The sequence below is a fragment of the Hydra vulgaris genome, chromosome 11 (assembly GCF_038396675.1).
Source record: "Hydra vulgaris chromosome 11, alternate assembly HydraT2T_AEP".
In the NCBI taxonomy this organism is placed as follows: domain Eukaryota; kingdom Metazoa; phylum Cnidaria; class Hydrozoa; order Anthoathecata; family Hydridae; genus Hydra; species Hydra vulgaris.
Genome location: NC_088930.1, coordinates 25362501 through 25385000, shown reverse-complemented (window position 1 = coordinate 25385000; position 22500 = coordinate 25362501). Strand labels below are relative to the sequence as shown.

Sequence of the window (22500 nt, the reverse complement as noted above, 5' to 3'; positions counted from 1 at the left end):
CCCCGGTCACTTGATCAATTTATGAACTTTACAATTTAGTACTTATTATAAAATTTTCCCTTTGTAAACTGATAACTCATGCAGTATATATATATATATATATATATATATATATATATATATATATATATATATATATATATATATATATATATATATATATATATATATATAATCAGGGATTGTTCTAGGAAAATAGTTTGGGCGGCAGTACCCCCATGCCAGCGCATGCCATTAGGGAATTTGGCAGAAACCATGTTGTATGTTGGCATTTTTTTTGTAGCGAAAAAAACAATATCTGTCATATTAAATAAAAAAAACAAAAACAAATAAAAAAAGGAATTTTGTGATTATCTGTCATTAATAGAGATCAGTGCGGATGTAACCTAGATATTCATTTGGTTTTTTGAAAGGTTGGTAGGAGTTTTTTTCCAAGTTAAAGGATACATCTAAGAAGTTGACTGCAGGTAGGTTTGTTTGGATCTCTATATTAAAACCGATCATTTTTATATCTCTAATTATGTTTTTTCGTGTACTATCAATTTGTGATCCAGTTTTTTTAAGTAAGAAGTACCATCAGACCATCATCACGATATATATATATATAATATATATATATATATATATATATATATATATATATATATATATATATATATATATATATATATATATATATATATATATAATATTATAAATAATAACCATTTTTGAACTAAAGTATATGATATCGTTCGCCTTTGATTCAGTTTATAATTTTGATTTAAGTTTTTAAAAAATTGAATGATTTAAAAGACACATTGGCATATTTGCTTTGAGAATGAAATCAAGCAATTTTTTAGTTATGGATTCTTGCCTTTTTAATGTGAACCTTTTACTAATACAGATGTTGTTGTCTGCTTTCATTTCTTCGTTTTCTTATAAATTTAAATAGCAAAGCATATCTAATTCTAGCTTTTGGTATTGCTATTTAATGGTCCAAATATTTTATGGACAGATTTTAAATGCCAAGTTATGTTGCTTATTGAATCGCTAGACTATTTTATTTTACAATATAATAAACTGTAATAAAATAAATAAGAATATATATATATTCTTATAACCACTGGTGACAAAAATTTGGCACAATCTTTGATAAGCTAAAACTTATTGAATTTTTAGTTATCTAGTCTTAATTTTTTAGTTATTTTGTTTATAAAGTTTACTTATCTTTTACTGAAAGTTTTGTTTACTTAGATTAATTAATAAAAAAGTTATCCAAAAATGAAGTCGACTACATTAATTGAACAAATGTACAACTATTGTAATTTGCATCCTAACGCTAAAACGAAGAGCACCGTAGAGTATTTTGATGCCTCTAATCACCCCGAAAGAACCATTAAACGTTATATGGCAAAGTGGAAGAACAATGAGCCAAAGTCTCGTAAGCCTAGATCAGGCAGAAAACCAAAAATTATGACTGCTGGGAACATCAATCGCCTGAAAGGTCTTTTGAACAACCAGTCTGGAACTTCAACAAGAAAAATTGCAAATAAATTCAAGTGTGATCATTCCTACATTGTAAAAACAATAAAAAACAAAACAAACATTTGTTATTTTAAGAAAAAACAAATCCCTGATTGCACTGAGAAACAGTTAAAGCAGTTGCAACTGAAGTGTGGAAGAATTTGTCGCAAATTCAGAAACCGCGAGTTTGTCATTGACGATGAGTCTTATTTTACATTTAAACATAAAAATAAAAATTTGAATGTTTGATTTTACTCAGATGACGCAAAAAATGCACCAAAAAATGTAAAATATAAGTGCAAAAGCAAATTTGAAAAAAAAATTCTTGTGTGGATTACCATATCCCCTCGTGGAATCTCGAAACCATTTATTGTTCCTGCGAGACTGGCAATTAACCAAACAGTGTACAAAAATGATTGCATCATCAAACGATTGATTCCTTTTATCAACAAACGTCACAGTGATGGTAACTATGTATTCTGGCCTCTTCACATTATGCTAGAAGTGTGACCAATTACCTCTATGAGAAAAATATCCGTTATGTAACAAAATTTGATAATCCAGCATGTGTCCCAGATTTACGACCAATTGAAGATTTCTGGTCAATCCTTAAAGGCTACGTGTTTGAAAACAATTGGGAAGCTGAAAGTGAAGATCAGCTGCAAAAAAAAATCCATTCTTGTTTAAAAAAAATTGATAAAAATCTTGTAAAAGGCATGTGTGAACATGTATACAAAAAAGTTGATGTCGTACGTCGTAATGGCAAGAAATCATTATTGCAGTCCCGAAAATAAAAAACTAATATATTGTTTAATATTCTGTACAATATTTTTGATCATTAAACTTTTAGTTGTACTATTACTGTTTGTGTTTATTTTGTGCCAAATTTTTGTCACCAGGGGTTATCATAGTAAAAACAGACTTTTATGGTAAAAATAAGTCACTTTCAACAACATTTAAGCAACATCAACAATTAGGCAACATTTTAAATTCATCTAAAAGTTAAAATAATTAAAATAATGCAGAAGTACATTAAGTTTTATTGTTTTTTAAAAAACCACAATAATAATGACTAGAAAGTTTTTTTAATTAATAGTGTTTTTATTTTTGTTTTTTATCCTCCTATATTTGTATCCCAGTCCTCCTATGTTTTTAAAAATATTTTATATATAAAATATTTTAAAAACATAGGAGGAGTGTTGCTACATTGACTAACAAATAGGTAAAACATGCGAGGAGTGTCGCTTTTTTATTGTAAAACATGCGCGGAGTGTTGCTACATCAACTATCTTATAGCCTGCTGCTGCATTGACTATAAGTGTGTGTGTATATTAGGGTGTCCAAAAAAACAACATTTTTGAAAATAGTATGCTCTCACCCCCTAAATGTGTTCTATCTCATACAAAAACACTAGGTTAAAAATTTTTTTGAATAAAAAATATTTTAAGGGGTCCCCCAAGAGCCTCGAATATTTAATGGGTCACTAATATTTAAAAAAAAAAAGTTTTTTAAAAATATGTAAACCTGGTACTCATATAAAGCGAAATTATATAAAAATTTCAAAAATAATATTTACTTCGAAAAAAAATTGTTATTTATGGTTTTGTTACATTAAAAATTACGTTTTATGACAAAAAAATTTTTATTAAAAAAAATTTTTAACCTAGTGTTTTATATATATATAAACTTTGTAACAAATATGTGATTAAATCTGAAAGTTTGACTTTTAAAATTAGAAAAATGTAAATCGAATTTTATAGAAAATTCTATTTACATTTTTAAAATGTAAATAGAATTTTCTATAAACCATTTTTGTGATTGCAATCGCTATTTTAACACATTAAATTTTACTTTTTAACTAGTAAAATATAAATAGTCTACCTATAAAGTCATGCCTACCTTTTCTTTGCTCTTAAGCATATATTGAAGCAAAAATGAAACTTCATTTGATAACTTTTCCCATTTTATAGAAATCTAGATTAAATTTATATTATACTAGAATTGGAATTAATAACTAAAGTAATAAAACGTGTACAAAAATTTACAATTCTAATAACATTCTAATAAATGTTTTGCATCGAAATCTTACTCCATTTTTTTCTATTGAATCCACTTGCAAATCGCCATTATATCCAAACTTTAAGATTGGCTGATAAGCTGTTTCACCAAGATTAATTACAGATGCATCAAGCCTTATTTGGTAAACTGAGCCATAAATGATTTGTTCCTGCTGTGCTACTCTAAATAGTTTTATCAAAATTCTAATTAAATTATAAGAAAAAATTAATTGATTGATTCATAATATACAGATTTATTGATATACATAATATACTGATAATAATATAAAGAATAATAATAACTATTTTTAATAATATTTTATATAATTATAATAATAATGATTTTTATAGTTTTAAGGATTTACCTAATGTCACTTATATACCATGCAACTCATATAAATCCTCCAAAATTACATTTTACAAAATGAAAAATGATTAACAAAATTTTAATAACAGGAAATATTTCAATTTGTTATTTGCTTAGAATAACTTACAGCAAACTTTTTTCGATATTGCTTTCAAACACAAAAAGTTTTTTTTGATAACTAAGGATACCATTTACAGCCCTTTTTCCCCAAAAAAAACTTACCCAAGAAGCACCAATTTTGCTGAAGAAACAAGATCTATTTGACAAATGTTGTCTAAACCACAATCTTTCAAATAATTGAGCTACAAAAATAAGATGCTGGAAATATATAAAATATATTATAAATATATAAAAAAGACTTTTACAACTAAAATCATTAGTAACTAATGATTATGATATTATTTTCATAATGGTTGATCATTATTATAATTATAGTACTACATTACTAATGGTTTATGATTGATTGAAAAACACCAAATAATAAACTTAATGACTTTTACTTTGTTTATTGGATATTTGCTACTTAAGTGTATCTTTTTTTTATAATTTAATAATTTTTGATTTAGTAACTACATGTTGCAATACCACATGTTATATCACATGTTATAGTATCGTAATAACTTAAAAATTAAATAAAAAGAAACTTTGCAACCATATTGATCATATAGCAGATAACATTATTATATATTAAAAATTTTTTGCTTGAATGCAATAAAACAAAATGAAGTAAACAATATGAGCATAAATTTAATCACTTCATATTATCTAATTATGCATACAATTTAACACCTATACAATGATAGAAAAAACATATACACCAGCGGCATAGCGGTGTATATGTTTTTTATAGCAGTATAGCGGCAATAAAATAGCACTTCAAAACTAAAAATATTATTACCAGCAATGAACTTGATAAAGTTCCAAAAACATCAATAATGGGACACAGCTCACTTCCACATCCACTGGGTTTATCGATACTTTTATATTTTGTAGTGATAATAATTGGTTCATTTATATCAAAATCCCCCTTGTAAAAATAAAAAGTATAAAATTTAACAACTGAAATATTTTAATTTTTATAATTTTTAAAAACTATAATTAATTTAATGTAACTAAAATTGTATTACAATTAACAGAATCTAGGTACATAACACTTTTAAAAAGTGTTATGTACCTAGACTCTAATTGAAGAATACCATTATTATGTGTATTTAAAATCTAGTAGTGGGTATTATATTTTAAATACATCGAAAAATCTTTAAAAATTTACACCGAGTTTTTTATACTACTGTTATTATTATTATCATTTTTACAAAGTTTAATATGAATATGAAAATAAATATATACAGTTGCACAATCAAGTTTGGACAAGTAAAATTTTTTTAAAATAACTTTTTTATAAGCAATTTAAAATTATATATATATAAAAGAGATGTTATTATTTCATTTATTTATCAGTGAAAGCGCCAAAGATTAAAATTGAAAAAAAATTCAGCTAGCAGGTAATTAAAAAAATAAATAAAACTAAAATAAAGTGACAAATTAACTTTAAATGAATTCCGAGAAAAAATTAATATTTTAGATATATGCATTAAGGATATTTTGATGATTTTGTGGTGACAGAAAGTTAGACAATTTTTTTAAAAATTAGATTATTTTTTACAAAGTTGAAGGAAGGCTATAACATCAAAAAACTTAAAAAAATCCTTATAGTTATCCTCTAACTACTTTATTTTTTTATATTATATAATTACCATTATATATTTATATATTTATTTTATATTATATATTATATACTTACCATTATAGTGATATATACAATAACACTAAAAGGAAAGATTTGGCTTTTGGTTAAAAGAACATTCTTTGTAATTGTATCTTTTAAAATGCCATCTTCAATAAACAGCCCCCTCTTGTTTGTTGGGAACCTTTTTTCAATTTCCAATGTCAACTCCAGATCTGTTTTAAAATTAAAAAAAAAACTTTCATGTTGAATACTCTTACAGAGTTAAAAAAATCATAAACAAAAACTTTTTAATACCAAATGACATCGCCTTCCCTTCATACTTCAAGTTTGGTTTAAATTCAATACTGAAAAAATTTTTTAATAGATTTAAACTATTTAGCTAAAAAAAATTTTAAAATTCAAATCTCTAAAAAAATAAAATAAAAACAAAATTAAGAATTTAAATAAAGATTTACCAATAATATTTCTTACTATCTGGACCAATACAGTTAGATGCATAATCATCAAGTGGAATAAGGCTTACATTGGTTTCCAATTTATCATATAATGTTATAATAGGTCTTGTTCTGAACAGAAAAAAAATTAAATAAAAGAATTTTTAAAAAACCCAGTTAGATATGTGCTTAAACATATTGTGACATTAGAAAAATAGGTTTCTATTTCCCCTTTATTATGTTTTTTATAAAGAGAATCCTCTTTATAAAGAGAATTTAACTTTCGGTTTTTAATAATTTAAATGTTTTACTTACTATTATTGTTTATAATGATAAACTATAAGTTTAATTAACCTTATATCATTATTTATATAAGTTAATTTAAATTTATTGTTAATTCCAACTTTATTGAAAAAGTTAAAATTAACAAAAGCAAACAATTTTGATAAGAAATAAGATTAATACATTAAAATTATATAATTACAAATATAAAAATAAATAAAAATCAAAAGTTAAATTTTCTCAACATAAAAAATGGAAGATAGAACCTTACAATTGTCTTGCACCAATATATACTACTTAATAAATAATAATGTATAATCTGAGCAATCAATTTAACAAATTTGATTTTATAATTTTTTAATTTAACAAATTTGATTTTATCGTCTTTTAATTTAACAAATTTGACAAATTTTGTTTTGAGAAAATAACAAATTTTGTTCAATTCTCTAAGCATTACAAAAGAAAGATGTTAATCTCTTATTTCAGTAGTTACATGGTTAGAAATATTTGTACATCCACCAATTTGACATAAAATTAGTTTTAAACCTCCAACTATTCTTTTATGTGCTTTGTTTTTAAAACAAAGAAAAAAATATGAAGAAAACAACTATTGGTGCAAAAAGTATTGAGCAGTAATATTAAAACAAAAGTTTTCAACATTTTAATCTAAACTTTTGAAATTTACTAAAATTTAAATTTAAAAAAATCTTTTGATGGTTTTAAATAATTTATATATAGTTATATGCCAATGCACAGTGGGCCAGAGTTTAGCAAAAAGGTCAAAACAAAAGGTTGTATATCGATATTTTTCAGCCATTTGCAATCAACGTGCATACATAAATAGCAAAAAATGTTTTATTATTTATACTGCACTTGACCAAATTTTTATACACTTTAGGGCGCCTTAAAGGCAAAATTATTTGTTAAATAAGTTATTAAATTATTTGTAAAAAGCCAAAATACCTGAAAATATTGGGAATACACAGCCCTCAGAAATAGGAAAAATGAAGTCGACAAAAAAATGTCAACCTAAAACAGCTTTAGGTCGTGATCAGATCAACTATTTTGAAATAGCGTTCCACAAATAACACATTTAGCGTAAAATTGATAGAAAAACAAACGCAGAGTTCACTGATATTAGTATAGAGATTTAAAAAACAAATGAAAATTTGGATTTTATTTTAACTATCTTAATTTAAATTCTTAATTTTTCCGTTTTTAATTTAACTATTTTGTTTACAATTTAAATAAAAGTATAGTTTGTGGAATTTAAATAGAATGTTTGCTTGCCATTTTATTTTAATTATTATATTAGTAATTTAAAAAAACACCTTAAATTTTAAAAGACATCTTTAAAGAGTTTAATATATATATAAATAAATAAAAACTTCGACTATTGATATAGCTCTTTATTTTTAAATTAATTTTTATTACAATATTTCAAGGGAGTATTAATACCTTTGTTAACAAATATAAAACAAATATAAAAAACCGTTAAAAACAAAACAACAACAAAAACAAATCAATGCAATAGTTTCTTTAGATTCAAATATCGAAACATAGGTTTCCAAAAGGAAGTCGTGATGTAACCTCCGTTATCCTGATTCAGACAGCTGTCCGAAGTCACCAAATTTACAAACAATGTAACAAACAATTTAACCAAAAATTAAAATAAATAAAAATCTATGGATATCTACTGCAAGGAGACACTTCACCGTTTTGTTCACCTATACCCTTCAAATAATATGCCACAGAGTTTACACAAATTTTTAGTACACTCTCACCAGATAGTTCACAACAAAAACATACTTATTGGTATCCTTTCTAAAGAAGCTTTCTGAAGAAGCACAGAAAAGCAGAAACAAAGATTTTAAAAACCTCATAGAAATCTTTACATTTAAAGTTACTAGATAAAAACAAAACCTAGATATAATTGAGAAGGCTTCTGTGTGGTCAGATCCAGTGATCAGCTAGATGCGAAGCAGAAAGAGAAAGTGCTTTTTCCTGAAGAAGTTTAACTTCTACTAAAATTTGTTCTCTAAAACATGCAACTTGCATAAACTTGTATTTTTTTTCTTTGATTTCATGATTCAAAAAAAAATTATATATGGAATGCTAAAATAACTAATGATTGACCCTTGAAAACCATATAGCCCCAAAGAACACAATTACATTTTTTGGTGTTACAGATATGATACTTTCAGATGTTGTTCAAACTTAAGTATTTTAATGCTTGTGTCAAATGATACAGTTTTGCAAAAACTCCCAGTGATTAGAGTCTTTTTGATATATTTAGACCCATCTTGAAAAAGTGAAATGTTGACCATTCTTTTAATATTATTTTTATTAATATTGTTTATAAAACTGAATGATTTTATTTAAACGCTTTATTTTTTATTAAAATTTTTTTATTCTGAAAACAAAATTATGATTACATAATTAAATATTTTACTAAAATGAAGTAAAACATACCTTATTATAAAAGATTTCCCACTTGAATAAGCTCCAACTGCAATATCTAAAAGATACTATTGTTATATAAAAATTATACTGTGTGTATATATATATATATATATATATATATATATATATATATATATATATATATATATATATATATATATATATATATATATATATATATATATATATATATATACACATTTACATATCTACTATAGCGTATTTATATAAGCATTTGCCTACTTTTTTTGCTTATCTTAATCAATACGGCTTTTTTAGAAAAAAAGAAAAAAATGAAGAATAATGAATGAAAAGATTGCTAACCCATGCCTAACCCTCAGTCGATGTAGCAGCACTCCGCTGCAATTGAGGCTATTTGTCAAACGATGTATGTCCCCTGGCAGTAGGTTATTTCAGAATGACATCACACTGCTCACCTCAGCAGTATAAGATAGATAGATATACATATATATATATATATATATATATATATATATATATATATATATATATATATATATATAGATATATATATATATATATATATATATATATATATATATATATATATATATATATATATATATATATATGTATATATATATATATGTATATATATATATATATGTATGTATGTATGTATGTATGTATGTATGTATGTATGTATGTATGTATGTTTGCATGTATGTATGTATGTATGTATGTATGTATGTATGTATGTATGTATGTATGTATGTATGTATGTATGTATGTATGTATGTATGTATTTATGTATGTACAATATCTGACAAAACGAGTGCAACCAAATAATGCTAATTTAGTTTCTTTATATAAAAGTGCTGCATTTTTTCAATTTAGAGAAATAACTATGTAACATTTAGAGACAAAGTTCTTCAAGTTTTATTCATCACAAAGTTCATTATTTGTACACAAAAATTAATAAATTAATCAAAGTATTAAAAAAAGTTGATTTCCTTCAGGACAAAACAAGTGCAACTCGACAAAATGTTGACCGAGCTGTATTTCGCTATCAATATTTGGTGGCGAATCCTTTGTTGTCAATCACAGCCTTGCATCTTCGAGTCATAGATTCGATCAGGTGTTCAATGAAACTTTGTGGAATCGCTGCCCAGGCCTTTTGAATTTGTTCAAACAGTTGATCCTTATTACGAACACCTTCACAATTAATTCTGCGGTTGACGATCTCCCACAAGTTCTCATAGGGTTGAGATCCGGAGATTGAAGCAGCCAATCCATCACCGATAGGTGGTTGTCTTAAAACCACTGCTTGACTACTTTTGTAGTGTGTTTCGGATCGTTGTCTTGCTGAAAAACCCATTTTATTGGCATATTCCATTCAGCATGAGGTAGCATAACATCTTTCAGGATATTTTTATACATGAAACGGTCCATTATTCCATCGTTTCGATGTATTATATTTCGGTCGGTATGTATTATATTTTCGATGTATTATATAACGATCTAGGTTCAATAGGACCTAGACCGTTAGCAGAAAAACACCCCCAGACCATTACAGACCAGGAGTCTTTTCTTCTGGTTTTTTAGTGAAATCAGCGGTTTCTTTGCAGGGCGTCGAGAAAACAATCCGGCTTCAACAGCACGTCATCTGATTGTTCGGCCCAATACAGGCAGCTCTAATTGCTTTTGTATCTCAACTGATGATATCCAGGGATCCTTCTTGACGGATCTGACGATCATAGAATCCTCTCTAGAAGTGGTGGAACGCGGTCTTTCACCTTTGTTATCTGCTGCCAACTTCCCCGTAGAACGATATTTGGAACATAGTCTTGATACGGTCCATTTTTTCACGCGATATTTATCACAAATACTTTTTTGTGACATTCCACTTACATAATCGCCAATAATTTTTTTTCTTAGTTCCAATCCAAGACTGCCGGGAGCCATTTTTGCACTTGAAGTCATAAAAATAAAAAAAATAAATAATCACGCTTCTCAAGGCTTACTGTGTTACATTAACCTTGTGATGATACAAAAATGCTCTGTGGAACACAACGTCTTAGTTGGATGTGGACTGTATTGATGTAATGAAACACTTGTTGTATTTCACTTCTTGTATTGATGTTCTTCGATAAAACACTTTGATAAAACTCACTTCGATGAACTGTCTTGATAATACTGACTGATTGACTTCCATATACTGACTGAATTACATGTCGATTTGCATGTCTCTTATATAGTAAAATGAACCTGTGTGAACCTGTTCTGGAAGATTCTAGATGCTTCTTTTCGATGCTTCTGGAAGTTTCTGGATGCTTCTGAATGTTTGTGGATACTTTTGGATGCTACTGGATGCTTCTAGATGCTTCTTCTGGAAGCTTCTGCATGCTTCTGGAAACTTCTTTAATTATTAAAAAACTTCCGTGACGTTAGCACATACCAGACTTAAGAAAACAAAACAAACCAAAAAAGTTGCACTTGTTTTGTCCGCTGCAAAATGGCACTTGTCAACGAAATTCTGCCTGTGTGCTGTCACCTGTCAGCTGATTGCTCATGTCATGGCATGCTATGACTCCAGACTCCTGAACTGTTTGCTGTGGTAGTATAGTTCGTTTTGTTTTTAAGACATGTAAAATTAGGAACCCTTTTTCGCATTGCTCGATGTTGGTTACAAATGTTTTGTCTAATACTGTATGTATGTATGTATAACAATGTTGTTGAAAAGAAAGAAGGATGTCTAAAACGCAACTATATATTTCAACATAATATACTTCTAGCATAATCTTATGCAACATAAAATAAAGACTATAACTCTGGCAACAGCTAGCTAAACAAGTAATTCATAAATAATGTACAATAATATTCCTCCTTGATAAGTGATATTTATATTTTCTACTATGTACTAAATTAAACATTTTTAAATGTGTTAGTAGCTGATATTTCTCTAAATGTCATAACACGTTGCTTTGAGATGCATATTAAATCATATTAGATCATTTTTAATTTAAGTTTTTTTGTCAACAACAGTCCCAAGTAATTAGAAATTATTTAAACCTTGTTAACTTCATTTTTTTTAGCTATAAATAATAATGTAAAGTATAATTTCATAACAAGTAATGAAAAATATGTCAAACAGATTTATAATTAAAATATGAAATATTATAAAACGATGGCATATTTTATTTCTGTTAAAGACATGTTTTATTTATATTTAATAGTATAACTGTATATAATCAAATGTCACATTCTTTTTGAAAGTATTTTGCTTTTATTTGTTTATTTCAAGATTTTTAAACAATAACTCTTCAGTATTCTGTCAGCTAGAAAAAAGATAAAGAGACTGCGCAAAAGTACATTTAAAAATTATGTTTTTTTGCTAATTTTCTATTATAAACGATACAAATATATGAGTTATAGCAACATTTACATAAACTGCAATACATGAAAATAAAAAAAATAAATCTAAGTAGAAGATGGGGCCATTCACAGCTTCCTGCTGCAAATATATTTATATCATCTAGTGGGAGTAAGGCTTTTATTATAGCATAAATTTTTTAAATTTTTATTTATTTGTATAACTTTTTAAATGAAAAAAGAATACAAATAAGTTTTTGGAAAAACATGACTTTACGATTTCATATAAAACATTCAAAATATACAAACCAGGGTAAGAATTTCCATCAACATCAAGGCCATTAGATATAGAAGATCCAAACCCAGACAAACCAATAGTTGAAAAATCAGATGCCATGATAATCTAAATGTATTATAATGATTCTTTTAAAATTATTTAGTGATATTAAAATTAGTGATAAAAAAAATGGAATGAAATAAATCGAAAAAAATAAAATAAGTTGACAACACACTTACATAATTTAGAAATGATAGAAAAGATAAAATGACAGAAAAAAAAAATTAACAATTATTATACAATTAATGAGCTCATTAAACTGAAAATTTTTCAGATTAAAATAATTTAATGTAAAATCTTAAAAATCTCTTAAACAAAATTTTTGTTATGAATAGTGAGAGATTTGAATTCAATACCAAATACTATAACAAAATTTAAATAAAATAAAACGCATATATATAAATAAAGTAAAATAAATATATAGAATAAAATATAAATAAAACTTTTAGCAAAAATAAAAATAAAAACAATAGAATAAAATATAAACAATAGTACAAAAATAATAAAAATTATTCTAATAAAAAACCACAAAATACTCAACTACACTACCAATGTGATAAATGCTTTTAGATTTTATTTTTATTATAAACACAACAAGTTACTAAAATTGGTATTTATTGGATAAATAGACTCAAACTGATAAGATATAGAAATATATATAAAGTTTTAAAAACAAAAAAACCATACAAAATGTAAAATTAAAAAAAAAAAAATGTTTAAAAAATGAAAACCTAAAAACTAACATATTCACATATATATATACACACATATGCATACATACATATACATACCACACATATCAATGGCTGTCAAAGTAACTAATGAATGTTCTAGTATAATAGAGTCAAGTATTACTAGAAACCAGCATAAAAAAGACATGTTCCACAAACAAATATAATGTTACGTGGAAACAGCAATTATGTATGTAACCGTAGTTCTGTTGCTTAGATACACACATTAAAAAAAAAATAGGGAAGCACACATAAAAGTAGTATCATATATATAGAAAATATAAAGGATGAAATCAAACGAAGACAAGATGTTTGACTATTTATGCATAAGGGTGTTTTGATATTGTGCATATGTATGTACCGTGAAAAAATGTCTATGTTGGCGTTTAATAAGATAGTCATTGCACACTAGCCAAAAACTCTATCCAACAGAAATAGAATATATTTGTTATATTTGATGCAAGTAATCTGCAGTGTTTGAACTAGACTGAGCAATGAAAGCCTAGAGAAGAATATGAAGCATTTCTATTGAGAAAAACTTTTTATATAAAGGAGAACAAGTAATAAAAACAAAATAAAACGGAACAGATGTTTAAAATAAACACAGATTTATTTTAAAAAGAAAAAGCTTATATACAAATCATAGTCAACAATAATTTTATTGTTAAAGTATACCTAAAACAAAACAGGACACATTAGTAACCATAAATCTTCATTAAATACAAAACTTACTTTATAAACAAATATACATATGCATAGATATATCAATATTTAAAATGAATAAATGTAAAATGATAGGATGTATATGATAAAGAAAATTATTAATCATAATTCATGTAGTGGTGGTAATAAACTTCTCCTTAGAATTGCATTTAGCATTTCTAAGGAGAAGTTTATTACCACCACTTTTATTTAATTTTATTGGCTTAGCACCAATAAAATTAAATAAAAGTCATGCATAACATAGTATGTTTATTCGTAAAACAAAAAAAAAAAAAAAAAACCAACAACCAACTTTAAATGCTTCTAAATGGTGGTGGTCTTACATAAAGTAAATATAAAAAAAAAAGTTTAATAATGAGATATTACAATCTTCCAATTACAATCATAATAATCAAATACCTTTAATCTTAACATCTAAATCTTAAGTCACAAAAAAAGTTCTTAACACATTAATTAAAAAGCATTATTATTGATATACTTTAAACTTATAAATAAAAAACACCATTTGATTTGCTTGTTGCTGAACCTGTTTTAACAACTTTTTTTATCTTGCAAAAAAACAACATCAAACAAATTACAAAAAAAAAAAAAAAAACATTAAATTTGCTAAAATTAATCTTTGTCATGCTATATTGTATTGGCCATAAATAACCATCCAGCATGTTTGTTTTTTTATATCATTCGACTTTGATTGATATTAAATCAATGATTATTTGACTCTTTTTTTTAAATATAAAAAGTGAATATGATGAGCATTCTGTTTTCTATTATATATATATAGATCTTCATAAAAATATTATTCGATGTGCTAATTTTATTGATATTTTTTTGACATGTATCTCATAATCTAAAATAATTATTATGGCCAAAATTAACAATCCACTTTATTATTTCAAAGTTCCTTCAAAATTTCATTTGTCTTTGATTAAAACTTTGCACTTATTTGAGAATTATTTATAATTATTTGAAAATTTTTATTTAAATTGTTATAAATATTTGAAAAATTTGCGTAAAAATGTAATAGAAATATGAGAATCAAATTAACTGCAATAATTTAGCAATAAAACAATCAAATAGACTAAAAAGTTTACTGATAATATAACAAAATGTAAAATCATAGTATTGAATGAATAAAACATCTCAATGAGAGAAATAGCAAAACCATTTTTCAGAGTTATTCATTCTTATATGTGCATCTATTCATTTTTATATGTGTGTTTATTCATTTTTATATGCGTATTTATTCATTTTTATTTGCGTATTTATTCATTCTTAAATGCATATTTATTCATTCTTATATGCATGTTTATTCATTTTTAGATGCGCGTTTATATGCAAGTCAACTACCCATAAAATGTCTAATATAATTTTATATAAACAATAAATAGGCTTTTATGTTTTTACATAGATTTATTCAAAATATAAATTAGGTTGTTCATTATAAAGTAGGTTAATAAATTAGGCCACTGCTATTTAAAAAATGATTGCTGAGCTAGCGCTGAATTTATGTAACTGCATTATGCATGGTTGTAAAATGTATTGTATGCATATGGTTGTAAAATGGAATTAAATTAAACTCTGTAGTATCATAATATTTTGAAGTTTCCTGATTACCCTATTGGTATTTCGAGGCCTTTCTCCCTGTTTGTAAGTATGCTTTAAACAATTCTTCTATTGGAATAAGCTGTGGCATGTATGCTGGCAGATACTTAACAGCTATGCCATGAGAGACTAGTGTTTGCCTAACAGAAAGACTCCAGTGGAATTTACAATTGTCTATAATAAGCACTAGCGCTTCCACATCTGCATTCCTAATCGCAGGCGCCAATATTGTAATAATGAAAGTACAAAATGAATCTGCATTCCAGCCTCCAGTTTTTATTTCATAAGCCAGCACTCTCATTGTTGAAAACCACAATTCAAACTAACATCTTGTCACACTTTGCAGACTACTGTAAAATTGCTGGCGCACCTCTTAGAGAATAACCTTATGTGGTGTTGGTGTGCACATTAAACTCAGTTTATCCAAATAAATGTTTTTCATTTAAAATTCCATTAATTTTCCTTGCAAATGCATAGCGTGCAACAATAACTTGTATTGAATTTCCTACTTCTGGCACATGCACAACACACTTTCTTGATAAATCCAAGCATTTGAGTTTTCTTAAAATAGTAGGCTAAGACATGTTGAAGCCTGCTGCAGAAAGATTTTCTTTTGTTGCTTCTTGTGTACAAAGATTGTTTTCTTGTACACATAATTCAATAGTATTTTTCATTTGAGTGTTTATAGGTCTTTTGCCTCGTTTTTTATTAAAAAATGACTTCATGCAGTCATGTCATTGAATTCTCTTCTGTTTAACTTAACAACAAGATTTGAACTGTGCCCTTAGATAAATTAAGAGAAGTGGAAATTGTAGATTGTTGTAGATTCATTTCTTTCAACTAAATGCTTAAGCATTTCAATGTGCACTTTTGTAACATTTCTCCTTGTTTTCTCGATTGGCACTGCTATTTTATCTTCCATCCATAAGGTAAATATTTGTGTATTAATAATAATTATAAATAATTAAATTTAAATCTAGATAAATAATTAGATAAATAATAATTTAATCAATCAATAAATTTAATAATAAAATTAAACAAAGCCCTAATACTAAGTTAAGTAAGAAAAAAAAAGGTACTTTGTACTTTAAATAAACCATCATCAAATGTAAAAAGTCTTTGTCTTAAGTATTTTTAACCTTGTTTACTAGAAAACAAGAATAATTTGTCTTGAAAAACTGCTTTTTGAAATGCATATAAGAATGAATAAATACGCTTATAAGAATGAATATAAATACATATAAGAATGAACAAACACGCATATAAAAACAAATAGATGTGCATATAAAAATGAATAACCCTGTAACAACACATTCAACTTATAGCAGAATAATCAGCCGATATTAAATATACAATAAAATTGAAATTCTTCCGTTTCCTGGAAGACCCAGCATTTCAAATAAGAGAAATGAATGTTCACTTGTCCGCATAGTGGAAAAAAAAAAGATATTTATCATCTACTGATCTCAGTTGAAAAGGGCAAAAAGCTTCTGGTGTTAACGCTAGTGCTCAAATAATCAAAAGAGTATTTACAAAAACGCAATTACATATGGCAAGCTGCTTGCAAAAAACCAAGTCTATTGATAAAACATTAGAAAGCAAAAAACTGGTGTTTAGCTCACAAAATTTGGTCTATGAGCATGTGGTACAACCTTTTTTTCAGAGATGAAATAAAGGTTGATTCAAGGAAAAGCCAATTAATGCTGAGAAGAAAGCCACATGAAAAAATGTTTAACCCAAATTGTCCTCCGTATAGAACAAAGCATGGTAGTGGTGTATAGGCATCTGGGCCTGCATGAACTATGAAGGTGTCAGTTTTTTCAAAACATTTGATAGAAGGGTCGATTCTCAAAGATATTTAGACATATTGGATAATTATTTAATTCTTCTATTGACATTTTCCCAAAGGACACGGGAATCTTCCAACATAATAATGCTCCTTACTGCTAAGATTTGCAAGCAATTGTTTGTAAACAACATTAAAACCATGTCTTGGCCTGCCAATAGTCCAAATCTCAATTACATAGAGAATTTGAGTCTGGGTTAAACCACAATCTTGGTAATATAGAAATAAAAGATCTGGACCAGCTGAAAGAATTAGTAACAAAATTACTAAATAGTGTTCCAAAAGAGATTACTCAGAATTTAGTGAACTCCATGCTGAAACATATCAATGAATGCTTATAAGCAACAGGATTGTCAACAAAACATTAATTCCTTTTTTTTTTTTTTAATGTTTTTGTATTTGTTTCAGTATTTTTTTGTTGATTTTATTTATGTGGTTTGTTTGTTTTGGCCACTTTTTTTTGATACAAATGATTACTTGCTTTAATTTCAATATTTTAGTTTTTAATTTTTTTAATTTGTAGAATGTAGAATAGCTTTACAAAACTTGAAAGTCAACAACATTTTTTTCAACAGTTTTATGAAAAGATTATCAAAAGTATTATGAAAAGATCAGAACTTTTTTTGCTTTGATAATTCGAAATTAATAAACTCTGATAGTTATAAAGTTATAATAGTTTTCATTATTATAGACTTGTTAATAGACTTAACAAATGATCATTAATGGTTTACCTTTCTATACCTTGCTGGAAATATAACCATTAAAATTATAATAATGAAAAGTTTTTATATATATTATTTTTTATATTATTATTATATATTACTAAATGTCAGGAAATATCAAGACGGGAAAGAGTTCCAAAGCAACGATGTTCAAGGAAGAAAAAAAATATTTTTGACCATGAAGGAACAGTTATAATAAAAAGATACAAATTAGCTGAAAAGGTCACCCAAGATTGAGCCTTGGTTGATGAAACAAATTATGATAGCACACTTAAACAGCAACAGTGGTAGTATTTGTAGATATGGGTTATAAACTTGCTTAAACTAAGCTTCTAGAGCAGGTCAAATAACATTTACAACGCATTTATTGGATCTTGTATAATAGAGAACCATCATTTATAACCACCCCATTAATATCACCATGATCAGTTAAAATTTCAACGATTTTAAATTAAGTTTTCTCAAAAACCACTTAATCAACTCTAATGTTTTAATATTAAATGATGCATGCATAATTAGTTTTTATTTCAACAAAAACAAATTAAGACCTAACTTTGTGACATGTAAGTAATTTAATATTTTGTAAAGTATCTGCCATCATCTCCACAACTTTACTTTTTGTCACTTTTTTTGTAGCATTAATTCATCAATCTTGGAAATTTTTAACACTATTTGCACATTTTCCTTCTCTTCCTTGGTGTTTTCTTCATAATTGCCCAGTAAGATTTGATGACTTGTTGCTCGAGGAGCTTAGTGGAATAGCATCCTTTAGAGCAAAATTGACTTTATTTTACTTACACCATTCCATTACTTTTTTGGAAAAGTAGATTGATGCCTGATCTGGTCAAAATAAGGTTGACTGTTTGTGCTTTTTAAATAGAGGGAGAAGACATTTTTCCAAGCACTAAATATGATGTTAAGTTTGTTATGAAAGGAGAGCTTTTAAAACCAAAACTGCAAGTAGGAGTTGTGGTTTTGGAATACTAATACCAGTTGACTTGCCTGACCTTTTTCACAATAAGTTTCATTGTCTTCTAAAATACACAAAATTTTTGTCATTAATTTAGGCAAATTTTTAGCTCATCCATATGCCTTGATTCCTACACCAAACTACCTATTTTGGTATCTCTTTTTCTTGTAACATGATTTTAGGTTTTGCTTTTTGAATACTCTCTGAATAAAGATCTACTGCATTTAAACTTTGTACTTGAACCTTGTTGTGACTGAACCAGATTTCTATGAAGTGTGAGTTGACTATTGATTTTGCCTTCTTTTTATCACTAAATCTTGATTTTCCAGCACTTCCCAATTTTTTATTTACAGTTTCCTTCTCCTTATGTTTCATAACAATTCATAAAAGTTGATTTTGGAATTTTACATACTTTTGAAATTATTGAATTTGAGAATGATGAATTTTCTATGTAAAATTTCATACTCTTTACTTGACATAGCAAAAATCAATCAATGTAAACAAAACTATACCCATACACAAAATATTTTTTTGTAAGAATCATTGTAAAAAATTTAGAACTGAGTTATTAGTTTTTTCATTACAGTTAATTTTGAGAAAACTTAATTTAAAATCATCTAAATTTTAACCAATCATGGTAATATGACAACAGTATTCCATAGAAGAACAAATAAGGAATGTATAGTAGAGAATGGAATCAGGAGCAAGAAAATAATGAGCACAACAAAGAGAGGCTAACAGATGCTAACTTTGTAATGAATTGTAAATATTTGTGAGAGGCCAGTAGTCAATGATAGTTTAAGTTTTCAATCATCAATGTAGGAATATCAAAAATAATGAGATATTTATTAGCAATAACCAATTGAGTTATGTCTGAGTTAAAATTCTACAACCATTGCAAGCTGAAAATTCTACAACCATTGCAAGTTAAAATTCTACAACCATTGCACTAAGCTGAAGAAAGATCAGATTTAAGATTGGCTGCCTGTTCTAAGCTGAGGTATATATCTGTGTTATTGGCCACTTTAAAGGTAAGATTATGAGGCAGATAATAATTATAAATAAGAAACATTATAAGACAACATAGTTCTGTTTATAATAAGTTTGTTTTTCAGTATCTTCAAGTTTTACAAGTTTTTATATTAAATTTAAGTTGAAATATTGTCACATTTATACTCTTTAAACTTGAAAACCTTGATTTAAAACATTTACAATCTTGTTGTTAACTTTTATTTTGTTACTTATTTAAGCTATATTTGTTGTCTTAGTGGTTGTACATATATTTTTTGTCTTAGTGGTTGTATATATATTTGTTGTTTTAGTGGTTGTACATATAGTTTAGTTTAAAGAGTATTTTAAGCAATATTAATGTTATTTCCATTTACCTAGTGTAATAAAATTTTCTTATGTTTATTTAATATTGGGAATTTTTGTCTGGCAAAAATCGAGGCTGGGAAATATGCTTATTTTATTTAACATCTGAGCTTAAATAATATGCTTACAAAAAGAAGAATGTGTACTGTTTTTTACATACTACTATTGATTTAAATTTACTATAAACTAAATTCAAATACTGTTTTAGAACTTTAGAACAAAAATGTAAATAACAAGTTTTTTCAAATGAAAAAAAAAACTCAATTTGCATCTAAAAGATGTGTAACTTGCATAACTTCAATTACTGCTTCAATCGCACCTTTAATCACACCTTCAATCACACCTTCAATCACACCTTCAATCACACTTTCAATTACTGCTTCAATTGCACGTTTTAGAACAACTGGGTATTAAGATTTATAAATTTTATACATTTACAGATCACAATACCCAGTATATTACTTATAAAATTTTCTATTTAGCAACAATACATTTATTGCAAAAAGTTTTAAAACTTACTTGAGAAGGCTTCCCTGAGTTTGAGATACCTTGTGATCCTCCATTGTATATATAAACTGCACCTCTATTATCAGCACCATCCATTGGAGCTCCGATTGCAATATCTATAAAAAACATGAAAGCATTAATTTACATTCAAGAAAGAAAAAATAACAATTTAGTATATTGTGGTATACTACCAAATGGCACTTTTGACAATGTAGAGACAAGATCATTGAAAAGATTATTAATTTGATTGAAAAAAAATATGGCACCAGAGATGGATCAGAAACAAAAAACTGATGAAGGAGCAGAATTAACAAAGTTAACTCTGCTCCTTGCAGTTAATCTGGGTAAAAGATTTAAAAAGATAAAAGTTTTAAACTTTAGTCCTAACAAATTATTATTAGAACCAAACTATTCATTATGATAAACATCCATTCATTATGATAAGCATAACTTATTCCTGCAGATTTAGGTTCAAGGTCTCCTAATATATTTTGCTGATTTTAATCCAGAGAGTTTTTCAGATAAGTAAAAAAAAAATATTATTTATTGAAAAAAAAATTAAAAAAAATTAAAAAGTAACAAGGATTAAGGAACTTTATTTGCTATTTTGTGCAGCACTTTTCATTGAACATAAAGGGCTAATTTGATCTTTTTTTAGTTAAGGGCTTTTTTAAAGCAAGGGAAAACTTGTGATTTATTTTGTTTTGTTTAATAGTTAAATTTAGCTTGTTCAATTTGTGGATAATCCCTTAGATTGTTACATAAACTAATCATATTTTTATATCCATTCTCTTACTACTCCAAAAAATGAAAATTCTAAAAAATCCTAGAAAATATAATAAATAATAATATAATATATGAAAAGTAAAGATATGTTTAATAAAATATATTAAACAAAATATAAAAAAATAACAAGTAAAATATAATATGTAAGTATAAAATATAAAAATTATAAAGATAGATTCAATAACTAAAACTTTGATTAAATAAAATATGCTTGCTATGCGTTTGTTTAACTGTTGTCTCAAAATTATAACATTCATTAAAATTTTGGTTGTGGCTTCTTAAATTAAAATAAAAAAATCAAAACTTAAAACCAATACTAATACCCAACCTACTGATAAATAGCAGGTCACGTAACAGCTACTATCACACCTGACACCTGTATCACATAAAATAGGTTAACCTGTTTTTAATACCAGTTTTGGCGGATTACCCATCCTGCAATATCTGCAATCCAGGTCGGCATTCAGCAATGCCTACACAAAAATTGATCTATCTTTGTTTTACTACAGCATACAACTGCGGACTTAAATTTCTAAATATGTCTGCATGCAAAATATATGTAAAAAATATATATAATATTTGTTCAATACATTTATTTATTGAAAATATTTGTATTTTCAAGATAGATATGTTTTATGTAAAGAAAAAAAAACATTTTTTTCTTTACATAAAACATATCTAACTTGAAAAAAATCAACTTTTTGATTTTTTTT

At 26.3% G+C, this 22500-nt stretch overlaps 1 protein-coding gene across 1 annotated transcript in view; it reads right to left on the bottom strand.

Moving 5' to 3' along the window:
* LOC100206667 (integrin alpha-8) overlaps positions 1-22500 on the bottom strand; it is a 97650-nt gene that overhangs the window by 23520 nt on the left and 51630 nt on the right. Inside the window, exons 12-21 of the mRNA XM_065810570.1 lie at positions 21014-21117; positions 12499-12592; positions 8866-8911; positions 6133-6243; positions 5972-6021; positions 5732-5889; positions 4829-4957; positions 4153-4232; positions 3596-3746; positions 3406-3480 (exon numbers count right to left, since the gene is read on the bottom strand). Coding sequence (XP_065666642.1) covers positions 3406-3480; positions 3596-3746; positions 4153-4232; positions 4829-4957; positions 5732-5889; positions 5972-6021; positions 6133-6243; positions 8866-8911; positions 12499-12592; positions 21014-21117 — 998 coding nt within the window. The remainder of the gene's footprint in view (positions 1-3405; positions 3481-3595; positions 3747-4152; positions 4233-4828; positions 4958-5731; positions 5890-5971; positions 6022-6132; positions 6244-8865; positions 8912-12498; positions 12593-21013; positions 21118-22500) is intronic.